Genomic DNA, 18889 nt, shown 5'->3' with positions numbered 1-18889 from the left:
ATCAATGCCAACAATTTTGAGCTGAGGAGAGGACTGATTCAGATGGCAGAAAATATTGCTTTTAGAGGCAAATCTACAGATGATCCGAACAAACATATCACCAAGTTCATTCAGATCTGCAACACAACAAAGCTGAATGGAGTGACAGATGAGCAGGTTCGACTAAGGCTGTTCCCTTTCTCTTTAGAGGATTCAGCAAAGGACTGGTTGGAGAGTTTGGAGCCAGGATCAATCAGAACATGGGATGCTATGGTGGAAAAGTTCTTGGAAAAATTCTATCCCCCGAGTGAGGCTATTAAAAGGCAACATGAGATCCTTGCCTTTCAGATGACCCTGCAGAGAATATTAGAGAAGCATGGGGGAGGTTCAAAGCCTTGATGAAGCGGTGTCCCAACCATGGGTTAACCCCGACAGTGCAAGTCATTCAATTCTTCAAAGGGTGCGTGCTTGATTGACTTTCTTTCTTTCTTGCCGTGTGTTTTTTCCTTCCTTGCCTTTTGTTTTGGCCCTCCCCTCCCCCCTGCCCCTGCCTGCCTCGTCACTTTCGCTCTGTTCGCGCCCGCGCAGGCGCTGGCTGTTTTCCTGTTCGGACAAAATCCCTTCTTTCAACGATGGAGTCCACGTAACCCGTGAGGCCTCAGAATAGTAATTTAAGAGACGTTAGGGACTATAAAGACACGTTGCAAGATGGCGCTAAGGCTAAAAGCTTTCCTGTTATGGGGATTGCATGTATGAGGATTGGAGGGGATTGCCATTGGAGTCAATAGATCCTGAATTGGAGTCCTATACACTTGTAATATAGTATTGAATTACTATACACTCGTAAATGTACCGAATATTACCATTACGCTATCATTGAACATTGCATACCACGTATACTACCTCCGTCCCACATTAAGTATCACATTTAATGTGGACATAGATTTTAAGAAATATAAAGAAAAGTTATTTGAATAAGTTAGTGGACTATGAGTCCCACTTATATATATTAGTTTTATAATAAAATGTGAGTATACATGATTGGTGGAATGTGGAGTCTACTTACCATTTATAGTAAAAGTGAAATGTGACTTTTATTGTGGGACGAACCAAAATGATAAAATGTGACACTTAATGTGGGACGGAGATAGTACTCCCTCTGTTCTATAGTAATTGAGACGTTTCTTTTCGGCACGGAGATTAAAAAATTGTGTTAGGTGAGTTAAGTAAATAGAAAATAAAGTGGAAAATGAAAAAGGTAGAGAGATGAAAAGAGAATAAAGTAAGAGAGAGTAAAGTATGTGTGAAGAAATGTGTTGACTTTAACTAAAAAGGGAAATAACTTTATTACTATGGACTATATTACTATAGAACTGAGTAAAATTTATTAGGTTGCAAATCCATACCACATTGAAGAATGGAATTTTATTCATCCGACGTGGGATGAGTTTGTATCCAACCTATTAATTAACTATTTTTTAATGGAAAAACTTTTACTACTAGAGTAACAGTATTTTGTTGAGATGGTGCCCGTATTATTGAATCAAACCCAAAATAACTATACTTGAGCCACATAACCTACAAGTACTGAAGTCGACATTTTACAACATTTAGATGTGAATAGGACTATAGAAATTACTACTATCATTAATTCATTTGTTTCCTTGTCGCATGTTAGAAAGTGCAACTAATACAATTTTCTGATCATTTCATGTCAGTTACCAAAATGTGAAAAGTACAGGTACCACCAAATGAGGAAAGGAATAATATGAACCTTCAAAAATGAAATGGTTAAAAAAGTACCCTGAGAAAAGGATAAAATGAAAAGGATACCCTTAATAAAATAACTAATTCTAGTACGATTTTGCTCCGGTGCATAATTATCCTCAACCACTATCACTCCTAAATGGATCTGTGTGTATTTAACATAGAAATACGCATACACAACGTAGTTAAAGAAGATAAGATTTATAGTTGAAATCAGATTGTAGACCTTAAATTTCATATTGATCAAAATCCAGACCTACGACAGATCACAGCAGCTTGCCAATATCCACAAAATAATACAAGAAGAAAGTTCCGAACCCATTCCCTTGTTGCTTGCATATCATTCTGGTCCTCATCAAAAACTTTTTTTAAACGCAAGTTACTTTCACCAACATCTCCCGTTCAGTGAAAATCGAGACCTAAAAACACCTACAAACCTTCCTCTTGCCTTTTACAGTTTCATCATGGGCATCATCCTCATTCATCCTCACATTTTCTCACTCGGGGCTCCACCAGGACCTCTTGATAGACAGCAGTGATGATAGGATTGCACCAATGCCTCACATCCTTCAGCTTCTCCGTCATACTCCTCCTTTCACCAGCGTTTCTGATTGTCACTCCATCCACTCACGGGCCCTCCTATGGTTGCTGGTCTCAATCGTGCTCCTTCTCATCCCGACTCCAATTTGTCTGCCTAGCTGTCCTTGTCGTGATCTGGTTCCTCATGTTGTAGACGTAAGTCCTCTAGGCTGTTTCGGGCGTCATTCTTTCCTTCACTTTCTTGTCTTCCTCGGCAAATTCCTCAGCTTCCTTCAACCATCCGTTCAATCTCTTCCTGGCTCAAACGACCTTTGTCATTGGTGATTGTGATCTTCTCTGATCGCCCAGAGGCCTTGTCTTCAGCCTTGACATTTAGGATTACCATTAGCATCAACTTCAAAGGTGACTTCAATTTGAGGGGTTCCCCTGTTCACAAAATAAGTCAGAAACAGTAATACAAAAGTCATACTACAAACTTTCTAGTAGATTAAAACAAGCAGATGCAAACCTTGGGGCTGGTGCAATTCCTGTCAGGTCAAATTTCCCAAGCAACCTACAGTCCTTTGTAAGGCTCCGTTCACCCTCAAAGACCTTTGAAACAGCATGTATCTCATGTTAGTTTCTCAAAAAAATAGAAGGTTCTTGAAATTTTTCATTGAACAATTTGCATACCTGGATTGTGACAGTAGTTTGTTGGTCCTGGTAAGTGGTAAAAACTTGTGATTTCTTGGTTGGAATGACTGTGTTCCTTGGAATCAATTTGGTCATCACTCCTCCAACAGTTTCAATACCAAGGGTCAATGGTGCCACATCCAAGAGAAGAATATCTGATGCAAGAATAACACAGTTAGTAAGAAAAGCTTCGACCACAAACATTCGTATGGGTCAGCAGTAGTAATTTTATCGAAGGTAGTATTGGTAGAGTGAAGCCACACTATCAATTATAAAGGCAAGTACCTTTGGTCTCATCACCTCCCTCGCCACTCAAAATTCCTCCTTGGACAGCAGCACCGAAAGCAACAGCCTCATCAGGGTTGACTCCCTTGTTGGGCTCCTTTCCATCAAAGTAGTCCTTGAGAAGCTGTTGAATCTTGGGAATCCTAGTACTTCCACCAACAAGAACAATTTCATCAATTTGACGTTTTCAAGACCAGCATCATCCATGGCCTTCTTAACAGGACCCATGGTCTTTCTGAACAAATCATTGTTCAGTTCTTCAAAACGAGCCCTTGTAAGAGGCTCAGAGAAATCTACGCCATCAAAGAGAGACTCAATCTCCACGCGGACCTGGTGCTGACTGCTCAAAGCTCTCTTTGCACGCTCACATTCTCTCCTCAACTTGCCAAGTGCTCTGTTGTCCTTGCTGATGTCCTTGCTGTGCTTCTTCTTGATCAACTTAATGAAGTATTCCATCACCCTCTGATCAAAGTCCTCACCTGATGATTGCAAAAGAATAATGTTGGTTGGGGAATATAGTGCATTGAATGACTCACCTAAGTCCTTGAAATAAAACTAGAATACCAATTTGAAATCCCAGTCATCGCCTCATAAAGTAAACTGGTTAGGTATAATATCCTACAGTGTACTTTGGTCATAATCATTTGGCAAAAAAATGGGAGAGAATTTGTAGAAGTCCTTTAACTTGTGGAGAAAAAACTCAATTTTTATAACTATTCCATGAACAAGTTCCTCATATGGACAGTTTCTTCAGAAAATAATTGTGATGTTTCATTATAAGTTGTGAGCAAAAGAACCATATTCCAACCGTTTATACCTAGACCATAATAAGGTGGTAAGACTACATGAGAAAATAATAAAGGGATCATGCAATCAGCTTACCTCCCAAATGGGTGTCTCCATTTGTTGCAAGAACCTCGAACACACCATTGTCAATGGTCAAGATACTGACATCAAAAGTTCCACCACCAAGATCAAAGACAAGAATGTTCTTTTCACCACCTTTCTTATCCAAACCATACGCAATTGCTGCTGCAGTTGGTTCATTAATAATTCTCACAACATTCAAACCAGCAATCATTCCAGCGTCTTTAGTAGCCTGCCTCTGAGCATCATTGAAGTAAGCTGCAAAAGAGAAGCAAAAAAGATTCAGTAACTGCTCAATGTTCTCTCACACACACAAAAGGATTTGGCACAAAGTCTTACCAGGAACAGTAACAACAGCATCCTTGATTTTCTTCCCGAGGTAAGCCTCAGCTGTTTCCTTCATTTTTGTCAAGATCATGGCACTGATCTCTTCAGGGCTGAACACCTTGGTCTCACCATCCTTGATTTTAACCTCAATGTAGGGTTTTCCATCCTTGTTCACAATCTTATATGGAACAAGCTTCATGTCCTTCTGAACTTCTTTATCCTCAAACCTGTTGGAGTAGCATTAGTCAAGTCCTAATTATGATAGTACTATATAACAACAGATTATGAGAATAAGAAAAAAAAACAGAGGAGAAATTACTTTCTGCCAATGAGTCTCTTGACGTCAAAGATAGTCCTCTCTGGATTAACAGCTGCCAAATTCTTGGCAGCTTCACCGATCAACCTCTCATTGTCGGTAAAAGCAACCCACGAGGGTGTGATGCGGTTACCTTGATCATTTGCGATAATTTCAACATGACCATTCTTGTAAACACCAACACATGAGTAGGTTGTACCAAGGTCAATGCCAATAACTGTTCCAATTTTAGGAGCCTCCTCAGTTGCTATGGAATATGTAAATAAACTTCCTGTTCAAAGATCAAGCATAAATCGAGTTATTTCAAGTGATCCTGATATCAAAGACCACATTATGTTTTTCCTGACTATTAACTCTAAGGAGGTAACAAAGTAAAATCCAAACTTCTAGAACTTCACGGTGAAATTATAGCAGTAATATTACGATGCAATTTCACTCGCTTCTAGTAGAGTAGCAACAACATATTGTGGCAACTTGAAACACGCAAAGACATTATTAAGACTCCCAATCCACGCATAGAAGCTTCTATTAACTACAGACGTTAGACGTACAAACGACTCGGACCAAATACAGTACTACCATTTATCTCCGTTTATAAAAGGGGAAAAATATTATTTGAGCAATGCCAAATTCGCATCTCTACGTGCTTAAGGATTCAGATAATATCATTATTACTGAACCTAAACAAAGAAGAGGAAACTGATTTCTCTGAGCTCATCTCTATAGTATACCAGATCTAACATGAAACCACCACGATGTGAGCTAAAACTACGGATTTCGATGCAGAGGATCTGACACTAACAACAAAAATTAATGCTAAGGACTTGCACCTCTAATTTCCTAAAATTCTCGAAAAATATTGATCGATGTTAACGAATAGTTAAACGAAGACAGATGGATAACATAAATCTAAGACCTAAGTAGACGGAAATGCTAGATCTCAGTTATTAAAAGAAATCTGAAGAGAAGTAATTCTGACCTAGCAAAACGATCCCGAACAGAGTCCAAGATGCGCGTTTCTTCAACGCATCAGCCATTGCTGCGAAGCACGACAGTCGGACTTGGCTTCGTCGCCTTTGAAAGTGTTGTGTTTCTTATTTTTCTTTTCTTTCGTTCTCAGTTCTGCTCCCTTCTCCGCTGAGTGTAATGGAGTTCTGAAACTGAATAACGGTGGAGAGGAGGAGCGCATTATATACCAACTTCGCAGTAGAGTAAACTCGTCATGGAAAATGACGTGGACCAATCAACTCTCGAGTATGATTCATTGCATTCCCTCCGTCTAAAATGGAGTAAAATTTGTGTCACCCGTGCTTACGTGGACCAATTGTATAGGATCTTCGTGTCAAATTAGCCGACGTGGACCAATAAAATCCAGAGAAGAACGTGCTGCCCAATGAGTTGATAGAAAATCGTTCCGGTTGGGTTTTTCCATTGAAATCGTTGTTTCTCGAATCCGGTTTACTTCAAAGTAGGAAAAGCGTTAACGAAACCGTAATTGAACACCTGTCCTATTCCAGAATTTTCTGGAGTACTAGTAGTATTTTATTTGTTTGTTGGACTCCAAAATACAAACCTCAAAAACAAAACCAACACCATATTTGGTTGCCAAGATTCTATTTGGGAAAGTAATATGATTCCTTAAATTTAAAATTCTATATTTATTCGATTTTTAATTAAATTGGGAAAGTAATCAGAATCCCCAAACAAGGAAAGTTAGTACAACTTTCCAGGATTCTGAATCCTAACTTTTCTTAAGTATTCTTTTTCCAAGTTTTAGGATTTCTATATATTTAATGCAATATATGTATAATTTTATTATTATTATTATTATTATTATTATTATTATTAATTACAATGTATTAAAATAATATAAAATTATAAACCATATTTAATTATGGTATAATAAATAACTATAATTAAAAATATCATAATTATAACTATATTATTATAATAATTATATATATTTGTTATTATCAATAATAATTAATAATTTATTAAATAATTAAAATATAATTATATAATATAAATTATTATTATTTTATAAATTAATAATTAATCAATAAAGTCATAGTGAAATTTCAAATTATAAAATTTATTCAATTATAATATTTGTAAATATTATAATTATAATTATAATAATCATATTTATTATTATAATCATTTATGATTATAATATTCATATAACTATAGTTATAGTTATATATAACTGTAGTTATAATTATATATTATGATGGATAATCCATATTTAAACTAATAATAAATATAATAATATAATTATTATCATTTATAATTAATAATTTATAAAAAAATTTATATTTTTTTATAAATAAAAATAATAATAAGTAGGATTATAATTTTAGTTTGGTGTTTAAATTAAATATGAAATTTAAAATCTTGATATTTTCCAAACACGGGAAATGAAAGTTATTAGGAATCATATTCCTTGGATTCATTTTCCCAGGAATCATTTTCCTTGTCAACTTTACTTTCCCCTCAACCAAACATGGGCCAAGTGTCACCCATCCTAATGGCCAAGATTTTCTCCATATCTAGAGAAGTTTAGGAATTAAATGAGCATTTCTTGCTCTCAACATGATCTTCCCCCATTGGAATATATATCTTGATATAAATTGGATATTATATCTAGAAAGCTTATTCGAAAAAAATGAAAAGAAAACACTAATATTTCATTCCACCCGACTAAGATGACATATTTTTTGGTTGGCATGAAACTATAAGAATTATTGGTTAAAGTCTAAGTATTAAAGTGAATAAAAAGAGAATTGAATAAAAATGTTAGATGTATTAATTGGAGAGATAAAATTTATATAATAAAAAAATACAATATTATTTTGTTTAAGATAAATTAAAAAGAAAAGTGTGTAACTATGATTTATAATTGGGAGGGGAAAGTAACGTAGTAACATAGAAGTTATTCAACAATTTTAAATACTAGAATATCATTTAATCCGGGGGCGGATCTAGCATATACTCAGTTGGGCATTTGCCCCTCCTCACCTTTCTTTTGCCATTATATTTCTATATATACAGTTCTAATTATATACTCCTTCCGTTCCAAGATAAGCGGGACGTTTCATTTTCACACTCGTTTGGAAAAATGAAATAAAATAGTTAGAATGGAGAGAGAGTGAAGTAAGAGAAAGAATAATGTAGAGAAGACTCTTCTCTACATTATTCTTTCTCTTACTTTAATTTTTCTCCACCTTAACTATTTTATATGATTTCCCAAAACGAGTGTGAAAAAGAAGCATCTCGTTTATCTCGTTTATCTTGGGACGAAGGGAGTATATCAAATACATAAAATGCCCATTCTCCAATGCATAAAATTTTTCTTTATACTATACTTTTATCCCAAGCAAAATCCTGACTAATCTCCTGATTTAAACTACATTCTATTATGTGTTGTAATCTCATTATATTTTGATATTTTAGATACTATCATTTCATATAGGCGCAAGATGGGGAGGAGACAGCAGCGGCAGTAAGGAGGGGAGGAGGAGATGACGGTGCATGGGGACGAGGAGACAAACGGTGGCAGCAACAATGAGGAAAGTGTGACATATAATATGGGACGAAGGAAGTACTTTCTGAGAAAGTTATATAAGATATGGTACATCTTTTTTTTATACTTGATCTAGATATACAACTTTTGAAAATCTAGAATGTTGGAGACATGAGCATGCCTAGGACTGAATCAATTGAGGAAGCATAATTATAGTAACATTTTTGAAATTGTATTTTTTAAAAATAAAAATCTATTTGTTGCATTCTTAAGTCTTAACTGGGCTTTTCAAATAGTAACTTTTACTTACTTTTTTTTGCCTCCAATATTTTTATGTAAAAAGCTTCGTTTTGAGGAATGTGACGAAATAACAAAATGAAAATTCGTTAAAATAGGCAAGGGTTAAAGAGATGTTATACCTACTACGCATTTGGTTCAATATTTGAAGGTCCATTAATAAGCCGTATTGTGAATGTTGCTCTTAACTTCATGCTCACTGTTTTGAATAGAGATGTGAAGGATACAACTGCTTGGACCCTGGCTCGAATATTTCATGGTTCAACTGTGGAGACACTCATTATTACGCCTGCAAAGAATTAATGATGCTCCAGTCCAAATGAGGCTGAGAAAGCTTGTGGTGCTCTCTTTTTTCTAACCCAACGATATGAGGATTTGTACACTACATCACCTTTAAGACTCGGTGCTCCACAGATGAAACAAGTGCAACTTTTTCAAGTCATCATGACTGGATTTAACAACACTCTTGAAGCACAAAAACTTTCATCTGACGCAAGAGAGAAGCAGAACGAGTTGCATGGCCTGCTGCTTACAAGTAAGTCATAATCCAGAAATTAGGGGCTAAGTGTGCATTCATCAGATTATGAATCTTTTCCTACGTTTTTTTGCATGTACAAGTGCCACTGTCCATGAGGAAGAAATGCTTGCCATAGTTGGTCTTGCTTATCTTTGCAAAGTACATGCCAGATGGGACTTGAGAATTTTGAGGAGTACCTGTCACTGTTGGCGTTGTGGGGGATATCTGCAGGGCGTTGGAGGATAAGACTCTGCCGCCTTTCTGTGATGGGCATCGGATAATGACTCTGCTTCTAAAAGATTTGTCAAGAAACCAGTTGAATAGGTCTGTGAAACCTCCAATATTTTCTTGCTTTGCTTTGGAGACATAGCACTAGCACTAGAGCTTTGGAGATAATTTTGACTAGTATTTGATGTATGCTATGCCAATGCTCCAGAGTGCTGCAGAATTGTCTGTTCACACCTCAATGAAACGATAGAGTATACAAATCTTCTAAGGAATGGGATTTCAGAGGCATATTCTGAGATATTTCAGTGTTTCTTATTCAGCAATCTCTGTCCAGCAAAGACTTTTTTAATGAATGCTTATCTTCTGGTGACCATTTGATATATATCTTGGACACAACTACAATAGTTTGCATTAAAGATCGACACAAATAATGGCGACAGGCCCATTTAGTAATAATCGCATTTGTACGAGTAATAGACAGCTTTTTTTCCTAATACCCGACAACTTTATTAAAACATTGTGGAAACGGAGGTTATAGTATCATAATTACTGCATCAAAATTCAAATATTAAACATTAATCCTTATCATTGAAGTGATTATATTAATCAAATAAAAATTATTAATAAAAAGAAATTAAAAGCATGTAAATATATTATATATGGCTTAACTTTAGAGGACTTGTCTGCCTTTTGGTAGTGGTACCACTTATTGCTCTCAAAGATTGAGCCTCTTAATCCTGAACATAACGAGGAAAGGAATTCCAATCACATTGATTTAATTGGTAGGTCATTGTCCATTTCCGTCTCCCTCATTTTTGTGAGGAAAGCCGAAATATGAGGATGAGAGGCACCATGGAATTATGGTGGAGTTGTGTCACTTAACAAGTCAATTTCTACTAACACTTGAGAAATCACCCATTTTAAATGGCCTTCTGTGATTTAGCATGCACGAAATCATCATTACATATTTTCTTACACAAGCAAAATAAACTAAAAAAACATACGGGTTTTGGATACAAAAGAAAGATCCAATAAGAATATCCGCTACAACTTATTTCATGCTAGTACATTATTAGTAATGAATATATAAATATATGAAATTAAAATCAACTTAGAATCTTTGAAAATAATAGTATTAGTAGTACAATTAAATAATACTAGTTATCATCAACAATCATTCGTCATTTTACTAGTAAATACTTAAATAATACTAGTTATCAGGCTCGTCCCTTGGCTTGTGCGGCCTGTGCGACCGCACAGGGCCCCCAATTTTCAGGGGCCTCTGAAATATTTCAGCCCATATACATGTATTCCTATTTTTTCAGCCCAACAAAGCTATTTCTCTTGTATAGCAATCGGGAGAAGATTGCATATGAGAACATCGTCGAAGATTTCATTTCAAAGAACACCAAAAGAATGATGTTGTTCAAGTAAAGACTATGCAATCGAGGTTCGAAATGATATATTTCTTTAATTATCATATAGCTTTAAAATGCATTGTCTTTTTTTCTATAGTGGTAGGCCTCATTTTAGATTTTTGCACAGGGCCTCTGATTTTGTCGGGACGGCGCTGCTAGTTATCATCAACAATCATTCGTCATTTTACATACTTTAAACGCTACCCACAAGAGCACTACACTATTTGTAGTTTGCAACTCTTTATCTATAACTCTCAATTAAATTGATTATGAATAAATTAAAAATACTAAAATTTTCATTATAAAAAGAAGATTACATAATTAAAAGAGTCGCGATTTGTTTTTTCTTCACAAGTCTCTTAACAAGGCATTGTAGTACAATGACATTAATCCATTCTCAATGATTTATCACATTTGCGCCACCATTCTCTCATACGAGGAGATGTGGTTGTCATCTTCCCCTTTCTCTTGCGTTTCGTCGCTTTTTGGCTCATTGGACGACTTCAACTCGGTTGGCTGGATTCGTTTAAAGAGTTGGAGGAATTAGATTTTCATAATCAAACATGAGGGTTGTAGGATGGAATGGAGCCCAATAGATTCACTACTCACTGAATTTATTTTCAATTTATTCAAATCCGATTTTTCGAATTAAAAAAACAAAGTGAAAAAACCAAAAATGTCATGTATGCATGGCATGTTCAACGTCGAGCACGCCCTAAATATATTCGACTGCACTCAATTTGGTTCGAGCTTGAATGACACGACATCCATACTCAACTTTTAGGTCGAATGAAGACTTTTATACTACTACTATATATTAGCCCAAGTGGTCAGCTCCGAATAGGGAATTGGATTATCTCTACAATCCATAATCTAAAATATCATAGCCTTATCATAACCGTTGTTTAATTTAACATATCTAACATGTTATATCAACAGTTGAAGATATTTGACACGATCTATTTGCCACAAAAAGCATAGAAAAAAGATAAGCAGCAAAAAGTAGTAAATGGAAACTGAAAAGTGAAAAATGCAAGTGGTTGGTGTGAACAGAGTTTTTGATAGAGAATGTGCATTAGTTATGTACTGTTTATTGTAAAACTGATGTAAACATGCATATTTATAGAGTTGACTTATATTTTGGGTGATGCATCCTGTTGTGGGCTGGGGTGCACTATCACCACCACTTTTTTGCTTATAAAACCAGCTCCCCAACCTTGAAATTCCTAAGTTTGAGACAACCATTAATCCTATGATGAAGAGCTCTGTTTTGTGTCTTGTTTTGGTGATTATGTTGTTAAATGCAGGTGACTAGTTAGTATGAAATCTAAATTTGTTGATACAGAAAAATACCTTTCTCATGTTTGGGTTTGTTTCTGTAGGCACTATTGAGTGCTCTGCAACTGCAATTGGCACCACCGACACCTTCCTCTCTCCTCACAATGTAATATATTTGCTTCTTTTAGATTAGAATAGCTTTGTGTAGTAAGAATATTGTTTATGGCTTATATTTATGATGAGATGATCTGCAAATTATGCAGGCAGGAGTCCATGCACATTCAAGAAAGCTCCTTGAATTCGACGTGGTGCTTGATTACGACAATGCAGGCCCTAATCCGAAGCACGAGCCAAAAGGGAAGAAAGGAGGCGGTGGCGCTAGAAATCCTTAATTTTGTAGTGCTAATTAGTATGAGTTTTCTACAATAAAGCTTTATCTACCTTTATCCATACCAATATAATATCAGAGTGGTATGAGTTTTTCGTTTTACTTTAATCTTGGATGTTGTTCTTGTTCTAGGCTATCTATAACAAGGATGTTCATGTAATTATGTGTTGCTTAATCTGCATCAAGAGGAAATAATTATGAGATAGGATCATATAATGCATGGATGGTGTGTAACAATCATATGCACAATTATGTGTAATGCTAACTCCACTAATCTCTTTGATTCAGTTTTATTCTTAGCTATTAATGATCATCAGTCACATCCCACTTGAATGCTTTTCTTACAGCAAGGATGAGTTTTGCCTTGATGGTGACTGGATTTACCAAGTTAATGAATCCTGTAAAACAAATCCACCTCCAAATTCTTGGTGACACAAGATTGGAAGAGATGCTGATGATTGTGGTGCTAAACAATGTTAGTACTATAATTTTCTTGACTGCTGCTCAGATAAATGAGGCCTGATTTCTACATAGCACCATGGTGAGGTAAACTAGCAGTTGTAATATTTCACTTGTCATAGCATCTATGTACACGTGGTCGTTGTATCTCGTGTTGATCACGAGATCAAAGTTGAGTTGAGATCCATATACCAAGTGAAACGAAACTGATAGTAGCTACAGCCTGAACCAATTCCAATGCAATGTTCGGTTTCTGCACCCCAAGATTTAGCTTCTGCCAGTCTGTTTGCCTGTTCGCACCAACACACGAGATGAGATATACAGCCTACTTGAACGATTCACCAAAAATATGAACAAGGTTGTGCATATGTACCTCAGATCAGCAATAATAATGCTGATGTTATCTTGTGAGCCTCCGTCCTGCAATACAAATTCGTTGTACACGGGTCAATAACGTGTTAGCTCACAAATGCAATTTAACACGGTTTATTAGTTACCAGAGCCACTTGTGCAAGAGCCTCAGAAGCCATCTACCAAAAAAAGGAGATAAAATCATTTCAACTAGTTCATGAACCTATAACTCATTAGTTACTCAGCTATGGTTCACAACTAACCTGAACATCTCCATGTTTGTAAAGCTGATTTCTAATGAAATTTATTACATCCGAGCTGCAAATAATGAGAAGAAAACTAAATAAACTCATAGTGATGAATAGAAATAGATAGAGGTGGCATGGCCTTTGTTTCTCACCTGCTCATGTAATCCCACAAGCCGTCAGACGCCAATACTACAAACTCAGCATCCGGTCCAAGAGATGTCTCGAAAACATCAGGAGAAGCGGTAACTAAGTCCCCAGTAAATTGTATGCTGACAAAAATAACAAAGACTTACATCAAAGAAAATGAAACAACAATTATTTGGAACTGCAGCAAATTCTAGAGTATACTGGTTTCAAGGGATTTGAACAGACAACGTACTAGCAAATTTGCAGTTAATTATTTCAAACTATCCATATTAATGCAAAGAACAATAGACCTCTCCGCTTACCGTGAAGCAAATTTTTCAGTCCATCGCCCTTCCTCGACTCCCTTCCTCAGCATCCTTCCATAAAAAAGAATAGATAAACGAAAAGGTTAGCTAATGAAAATATTGTGAGGGCTTCAGAAATTTTGGGAAAGGCAAAGGGACTAACTCGTATTTCTTGGTCTTGAACCGTATGTCACCAAAGGCACGGGATACAGAGATGTCTCCACAAATCCTTCCATTGACAATCTGCATAAACAAGGAAAGGTTGCATCTATTAGATTGTGGCTTATAGAGCTTTACCTTTTCAACATATGTTTGCTGCATAGAGAAAATGAGCAGAAACACACACCCAACCACCGGCCTCTCTGATTCGCCTGATTTCTTGCAGTGGGACTGGCTTGGTCCCGTAGGGCCTATGAGAATCGGTCAAGACTTCTGCTTTTCCCGATCGTGATAGAGCCTGCATTTGGTTAAATAAATCAGAAGAATTTAAAACACATTTTTAAGTACCTCTACTGGAATAAAACAAGAAATGAACGAAAAAAGGGATCTGGTTTCTCCATGATCGTACCAAGCATGAGTCACCAACATGAGAAACAAACAGCACATCATCGCGAAGAAATACAACAGTCGCTGTAGCACCAGACTCGTCTTCGTCTCCCCTCTTTTCAAGCCTTTACAAAATAAAACCTTCAATACAATCACATACCATGCATAATCCATATTTTCGGCTGCAGATATAGATTTTCTATATCGTCTAGTTTCTTTACCATTTCAAGAGTTTGGCATCTGCACTTTCAAAAGCGTCTTCTAGTGCCTTCTTGATCGCTTTGAAATCCTTCCCACTTAACAGTTTCTTTTTTCCTTGTAATGCAGCATAACATTCTTTGTACAATTCTTCCCTGCACCACAGAGCACCATTTGATGGCTCCTACTCTATACTAATAGGGGAATTTACTATTCATGATTTATAACATACACGCGAGTATTTTTATATTCATCGCAAGAACTTCTGCGATCCTAATACTTCCAATCAAATATGAACCAAGTAAGTAACCTTGAATTACAGAGATAATTAAGGGATTTAAGATATCCCTAGTTTCAAACTCATCCATCTATCTAGCCTAATCTGCAATAGTAAATAAATACCCTCTTAATCAATTCCAACGATACTAACACAGCAAGAAAACTACTGACTCTCAGATGTAAAAATGAAAGCAATTACTGCAGAACTCCAGTTAGGTGGAATATGATTAATACATATGTAAATCAATCATGAGATCACATTGATTCATTGCTCTCTATTACCTATAAACTAAGAGACAAAGCGAAAACAAACAACATAATAATACTCCTAATTAGCAAAAAATCAGCATAATTTGAACATACTTGAGGAATTGAACAGAAGAGAATCCAGCATGGCCATCAAAAACTGCAGCATAGGAGAATCCATCAAGCTCATCAGACTGAACAATGACGGCATCATCCTCCATCTCTTCGCGGGCTCCCTTGAGCTGAGCCGATCCCCATCTGATCCCCGGCACGCTTGCAATGGAAGAAGGCGCGTCTATTGCGATGGCGGAGCAGAGTCTTCTTCCCTCTCCGCCCTTTACTAAGATGTTGCTTTTCTTGGAAGTCTGGTCGAAGCCATAGTTGCCGCATATTTTGTTCAGTAGAAACTTCTGTAGCTGTGGACTGCATAAGGCCATATCTCATTAATGGTGAAAAAATCAAGAGGGTGCAACAATCATATCTCACTAATGGCGAAATTCTTGCTGTGAGAGTATATTTTGCCTGGTTGAGGTTTAAAGAGAGATGATAACTGAATTAACGGCTTGGATTTTCTTGCTTAAGTCCATCAACCATGGATGCCAGTGGGCCGAGTTGAGCTCTTTGGGCCTTGAACCATTTTATTCTAGTTATACATTTCAAAAAATAAATATAAAAATTGAGATTGTCTTCATCAGTAACAAAACCAGATATAGACATATTTACTAAATTACCCCTTATGAAAGCTTAAAGCCCTTACCCTCGCCGCCTGCATTTCGGAGCCTGATATCCCCGTTCATCTACAAAAACCCCTTCCTTATACGGCGTTGAGTATGGCTTATCTTCAATACGGAAGAAATGCGATGCGGCAGAGCACGATGCACCACCCGCTGCTGTTCGCCGCTCAAGGCGTACGTTATCGGAAGCTGGAAGTTATCCTGACAACTGTTAGCACCTCAAATTTTCCCTATTTTCTCATTTCCCCCCTCAATACAACGCCTTAAATGCTTTTAATTTTGGTGATCCAGACGATTGATAAGCTCGGAAAAGCTGGTGAAACTGTCAAGGTTGCGCCGGGGTTTTTCCGGAATCATTTGATGCCGAAATTGCTCGCTGTACCGAATATCGACAAGTTTGCGCATCTCATTCATGAGCAGCGCAAGGTATTTCCTTCCTTAGGTTTAACTTACGTCTCGGGCTGTTGTTTGTAATTACATTCATGATTATTTTCATTAGCAATCTGAACTCTATGTTTGATTGTTGATCTTTACAAAGACTTGTTACTTCGTTCGTTTATGCTGAACAAAAAGAAGTTTGAATTTATAAAATTGCTGAATTACTAGTCACTGGAAGGTAAGAGGTGCTCCTTTAGGTGGTTTAGGAAGCGGTGCTAATTGCCATTAATGTGGAATATAGTTATGAGATCAATATCATCTAAACAAGCTTGGGATGAGATTACATCCAAAGGTATATGGCCTTATTCTATAAGACTGCTTATAGTAGGAGTACCTTGCTATGTGCTGTGTAGATTTATTCTGCCGCCTCCTTTGATTTGTGTTCATGTGAGCTGGTCCATTGTTAAGAGAAGTTCTGCTACCAAATGGAAGTGGACAATACTCTCCTCGGGTGATCATTGTTGTCACTTTAAGTGTTTTGCTTTTTCAATGTGTTTTGCGCTATTGGTAGTTTGGTACTGCCTTGAAAATTTCTTGTTTATTTGATGCATGAGATTACCTGATTTAATGTTAGGATGATGTTTGTAATCCTTTAGAGCTGTATTACTTCTATCAGATCTACCAGCCTAAGGAGGTTGAAGCGGTTAAAGTAGTTGTAAAGAGTGATGAAACAAAGACTAAAGAGTACGTGGCTGCAGCAAACCGCCTTGCTAAAACCAGAGTGGTTAGTAGTTCAAATTTTAAGCTTTACTCTTTCTACATGTAATGCTGGAGAAGTTTTCCAGAAGATAGTTATCTCACCTCTTTTTTTAAATTTTATTATTGAAGTACTACGGTAAATTAGTTCAATATTATCATATCAGTTCTTTTCTGTCCTATTGGTTCTTTATTAATCATTCAGAAGCTTTTTACTACGACATTTATCTCTTGATGCTGCACTACTAAATAGTGAAATTCTGTTGAACGATTGAATCATGGGTTCATGGTTGTCTCATTGTTGACTTTATTACAGAGTAATTAACTAACTCTTAACAACTATAAACCTATAATAATCCATTAGTTTTATGTCATGTAGTGTGATTTAATTCAGCTTTCTTTCTTTCAAGAATTCTCTCCTTGTGTTTTCCGTACCCTATACCTAGTATAGGCTTAGAAGCAACTAGGAAGTGTATAGTTCAAAATGTTGTTATCTAAATTTATCATGAAATACCGCATCAATATTTTCTCTTAGATGTAAAGTCATTTATGCCTCCCTTTTCTGTCAGAACATACGGAAGTTCATCATAGAGGGAAAAGGAGATGAATTGCGTGAACCAGTAACCAAAGAAGAAGTCTTGGCTGAGGTATGAGTTTACTATTTTGCTATTGAGATTTTGAGATTAGCCTAAGCTATGGCATATGAATTCAAATTATTGTTTGTAGGGCATGTCTTGGTAATTATCTTATTGATTTATACTGTATATGATGCTATGATGTAATGTAAAAGTGCATAAATTCAATTTAGTAAAAGGGTTTTAGTGCCATTATAAGGGGATATAACAAGTGTTCAGGAACTGGTCTGTTGTGCATTCAATCAAGAAATGACAATGTGAAATGCTGCCAAAAAAACGTCTTTCATATTTGAGCTGCCATTTGCTCTGTTGACTTAATATGACAACTGTGTTTTGTTACCCAATAATGAATGTATACTTGAGTCATTGACTTAGAAAATGTAAATAGAATAATCTTAAACATGTAAGCTAAAAAGTTGATTGAAATCTTGCTGGTGGTGGACAAAAAATGAAAATTTCACCACGTAGCTATTAAAATGCGCATGTTCATTTGCCATCAGAATGCAGTTTCTTGTTGTTTCTGCTTTATGAGCTGTCTATTTATTTATCTGAGTGCTTGTTAAGAACCTGGCTTATTTCTCACTTGACCCTATTTGTATGTTGGCGTGAAAATGCTGCTTATAATCCTTGAATTAAATCAATGAAATGACCCAACTTTGGATGATTAAGGTGCTTTCTTGTTATAAATTAGATTGTTGGTTTTGATTATGCTTTGATCAATAATTGAATAACGACTGATCCAACTAATTTATTTATTTTCTGGAAACAATCAGATAGCGAGGCAGCTTCAGGTGCACATTGAACCTGAAAATCTGCACCTACCGACTCCATTGTCGACTGTAGGGGAGCATAAGGTGCCACTCCGGCTGCCGAAATCCATTCCTAAACCAGCAGGAGAAGATTGGATTCTCAATATCAAAATCAGGAAAAGATAAAAAGGAGGACCAGATGCTATCTGCAGTTGAATGCTTCAAGTTGTCAGATGTGTAAGCAGATTAGTCATATATTGCCATTTTTTTTCTTGCATTTTTGGGCACAGACATGTTATGTCTCGTTGATGTGAACCGTAAACACTTTTGCAAGATCTTTTTCCATAAAAATACGATTTTCCCATTTACCTATGCACATAACTGATTTTTAATATTCATCTATGTCATATAAACTTTTTTAAAAATATTTTATACCCACAATGGAGGCCATCCTTATGTGACATGTTTTTTTTCTAA

General features: G+C 36.3%; 2 protein-coding genes and 1 pseudogene across 2 annotated transcripts; 1 reads left to right on the top strand and 2 right to left on the bottom strand.

Annotated features, from left to right (window-relative positions):
• Positions 1 to 2518: 2518 nt before the first annotated feature.
• On the bottom strand, positions 2519 to 5919 carry LOC121798331 (annotated as a pseudogene).
• Positions 5920 to 12860: 6941 nt separating this feature from the next.
• LOC121798332 (protein phosphatase 2C 57-like) lies at positions 12861 to 15689 on the bottom strand. Its single transcript, XM_042197271.1, has 11 exons — positions 15278 to 15689; positions 14659 to 14790; positions 14460 to 14562; positions 14238 to 14348; positions 14055 to 14134; positions 13910 to 13963; positions 13613 to 13729; positions 13476 to 13530; positions 13359 to 13391; positions 13235 to 13281; positions 12861 to 13151 (listed from the first exon to the last, which is right to left on the bottom strand). Exons 1-11 carry the CDS (start codon positions 15595 to 15597, stop codon positions 13028 to 13030), a joined length of 1176 nt encoding a protein of 391 aa, XP_042053205.1. The 5' UTR covers positions 15598 to 15689; the 3' UTR covers positions 12861 to 13027.
• A 212-nt stretch (positions 15690 to 15901) lies between these two features.
• Positions 15902 to 18780, top strand: LOC121798336 (50S ribosomal protein L9-like). Its single transcript, XM_042197277.1, has 5 exons — positions 15902 to 16104; positions 16186 to 16320; positions 16949 to 17056; positions 17598 to 17675; positions 18437 to 18780. Exons 1-5 carry the CDS (start codon positions 15991 to 15993, stop codon positions 18596 to 18598), a joined length of 597 nt encoding a protein of 198 aa, XP_042053211.1. The 5' UTR covers positions 15902 to 15990; the 3' UTR covers positions 18599 to 18780.
• Positions 18781 to 18889: the final 109 nt, after the last annotated feature.

Source organism: Salvia splendens, chromosome 4 (genome assembly GCF_004379255.2).
Source record: "Salvia splendens isolate huo1 chromosome 4, SspV2, whole genome shotgun sequence".
NCBI classification, from domain to species: Eukaryota; Viridiplantae; Streptophyta; class Magnoliopsida; order Lamiales; family Lamiaceae; genus Salvia; species Salvia splendens.
The sequence above is the reverse complement of the archived record's forward strand: the minus strand, read 5'-3'. Positions and strand labels throughout refer to the sequence as shown.

Excerpts from the sequence above, each read along its gene's own strand:
- LOC121798332 (XM_042197271.1), bottom strand. The coding sequence starts at position 15,597 with ATGGCCTTATGCAGTCCACAGCTACAGAAGTTTCTACTGAACAAAATA. Across the intron at positions 14,791-15,277 it reads TCTTCTGTTCAATTCCTCAA|GGAAGAATTGTACAAAGAAT; the intron begins GTATGTTCAAAT and ends TCTGTGGTGCAG. Across the intron at positions 13,152-13,234 it reads ATTATTATTGCTGATCTGAG|GCAAACAGACTGGCAGAAGC; the intron begins GTACATATGCAC and ends TGGTGCGAACAG.
- LOC121798336 (XM_042197277.1), top strand. The coding sequence starts at position 15,991 with ATGGCTTATCTTCAATACGGAAGAAATGCGATGCGGCAGAGCACGATG. Across the intron at positions 16,105-16,185 it reads TGGAAGTTATCCTGACAACT|ACGATTGATAAGCTCGGAAA; the intron begins GTTAGCACCTCA and ends TTGGTGATCCAG. Across the intron at positions 17,676-18,436 it reads AAGAAGAAGTCTTGGCTGAG|ATAGCGAGGCAGCTTCAGGT; the intron begins GTATGAGTTTAC and ends GGAAACAATCAG.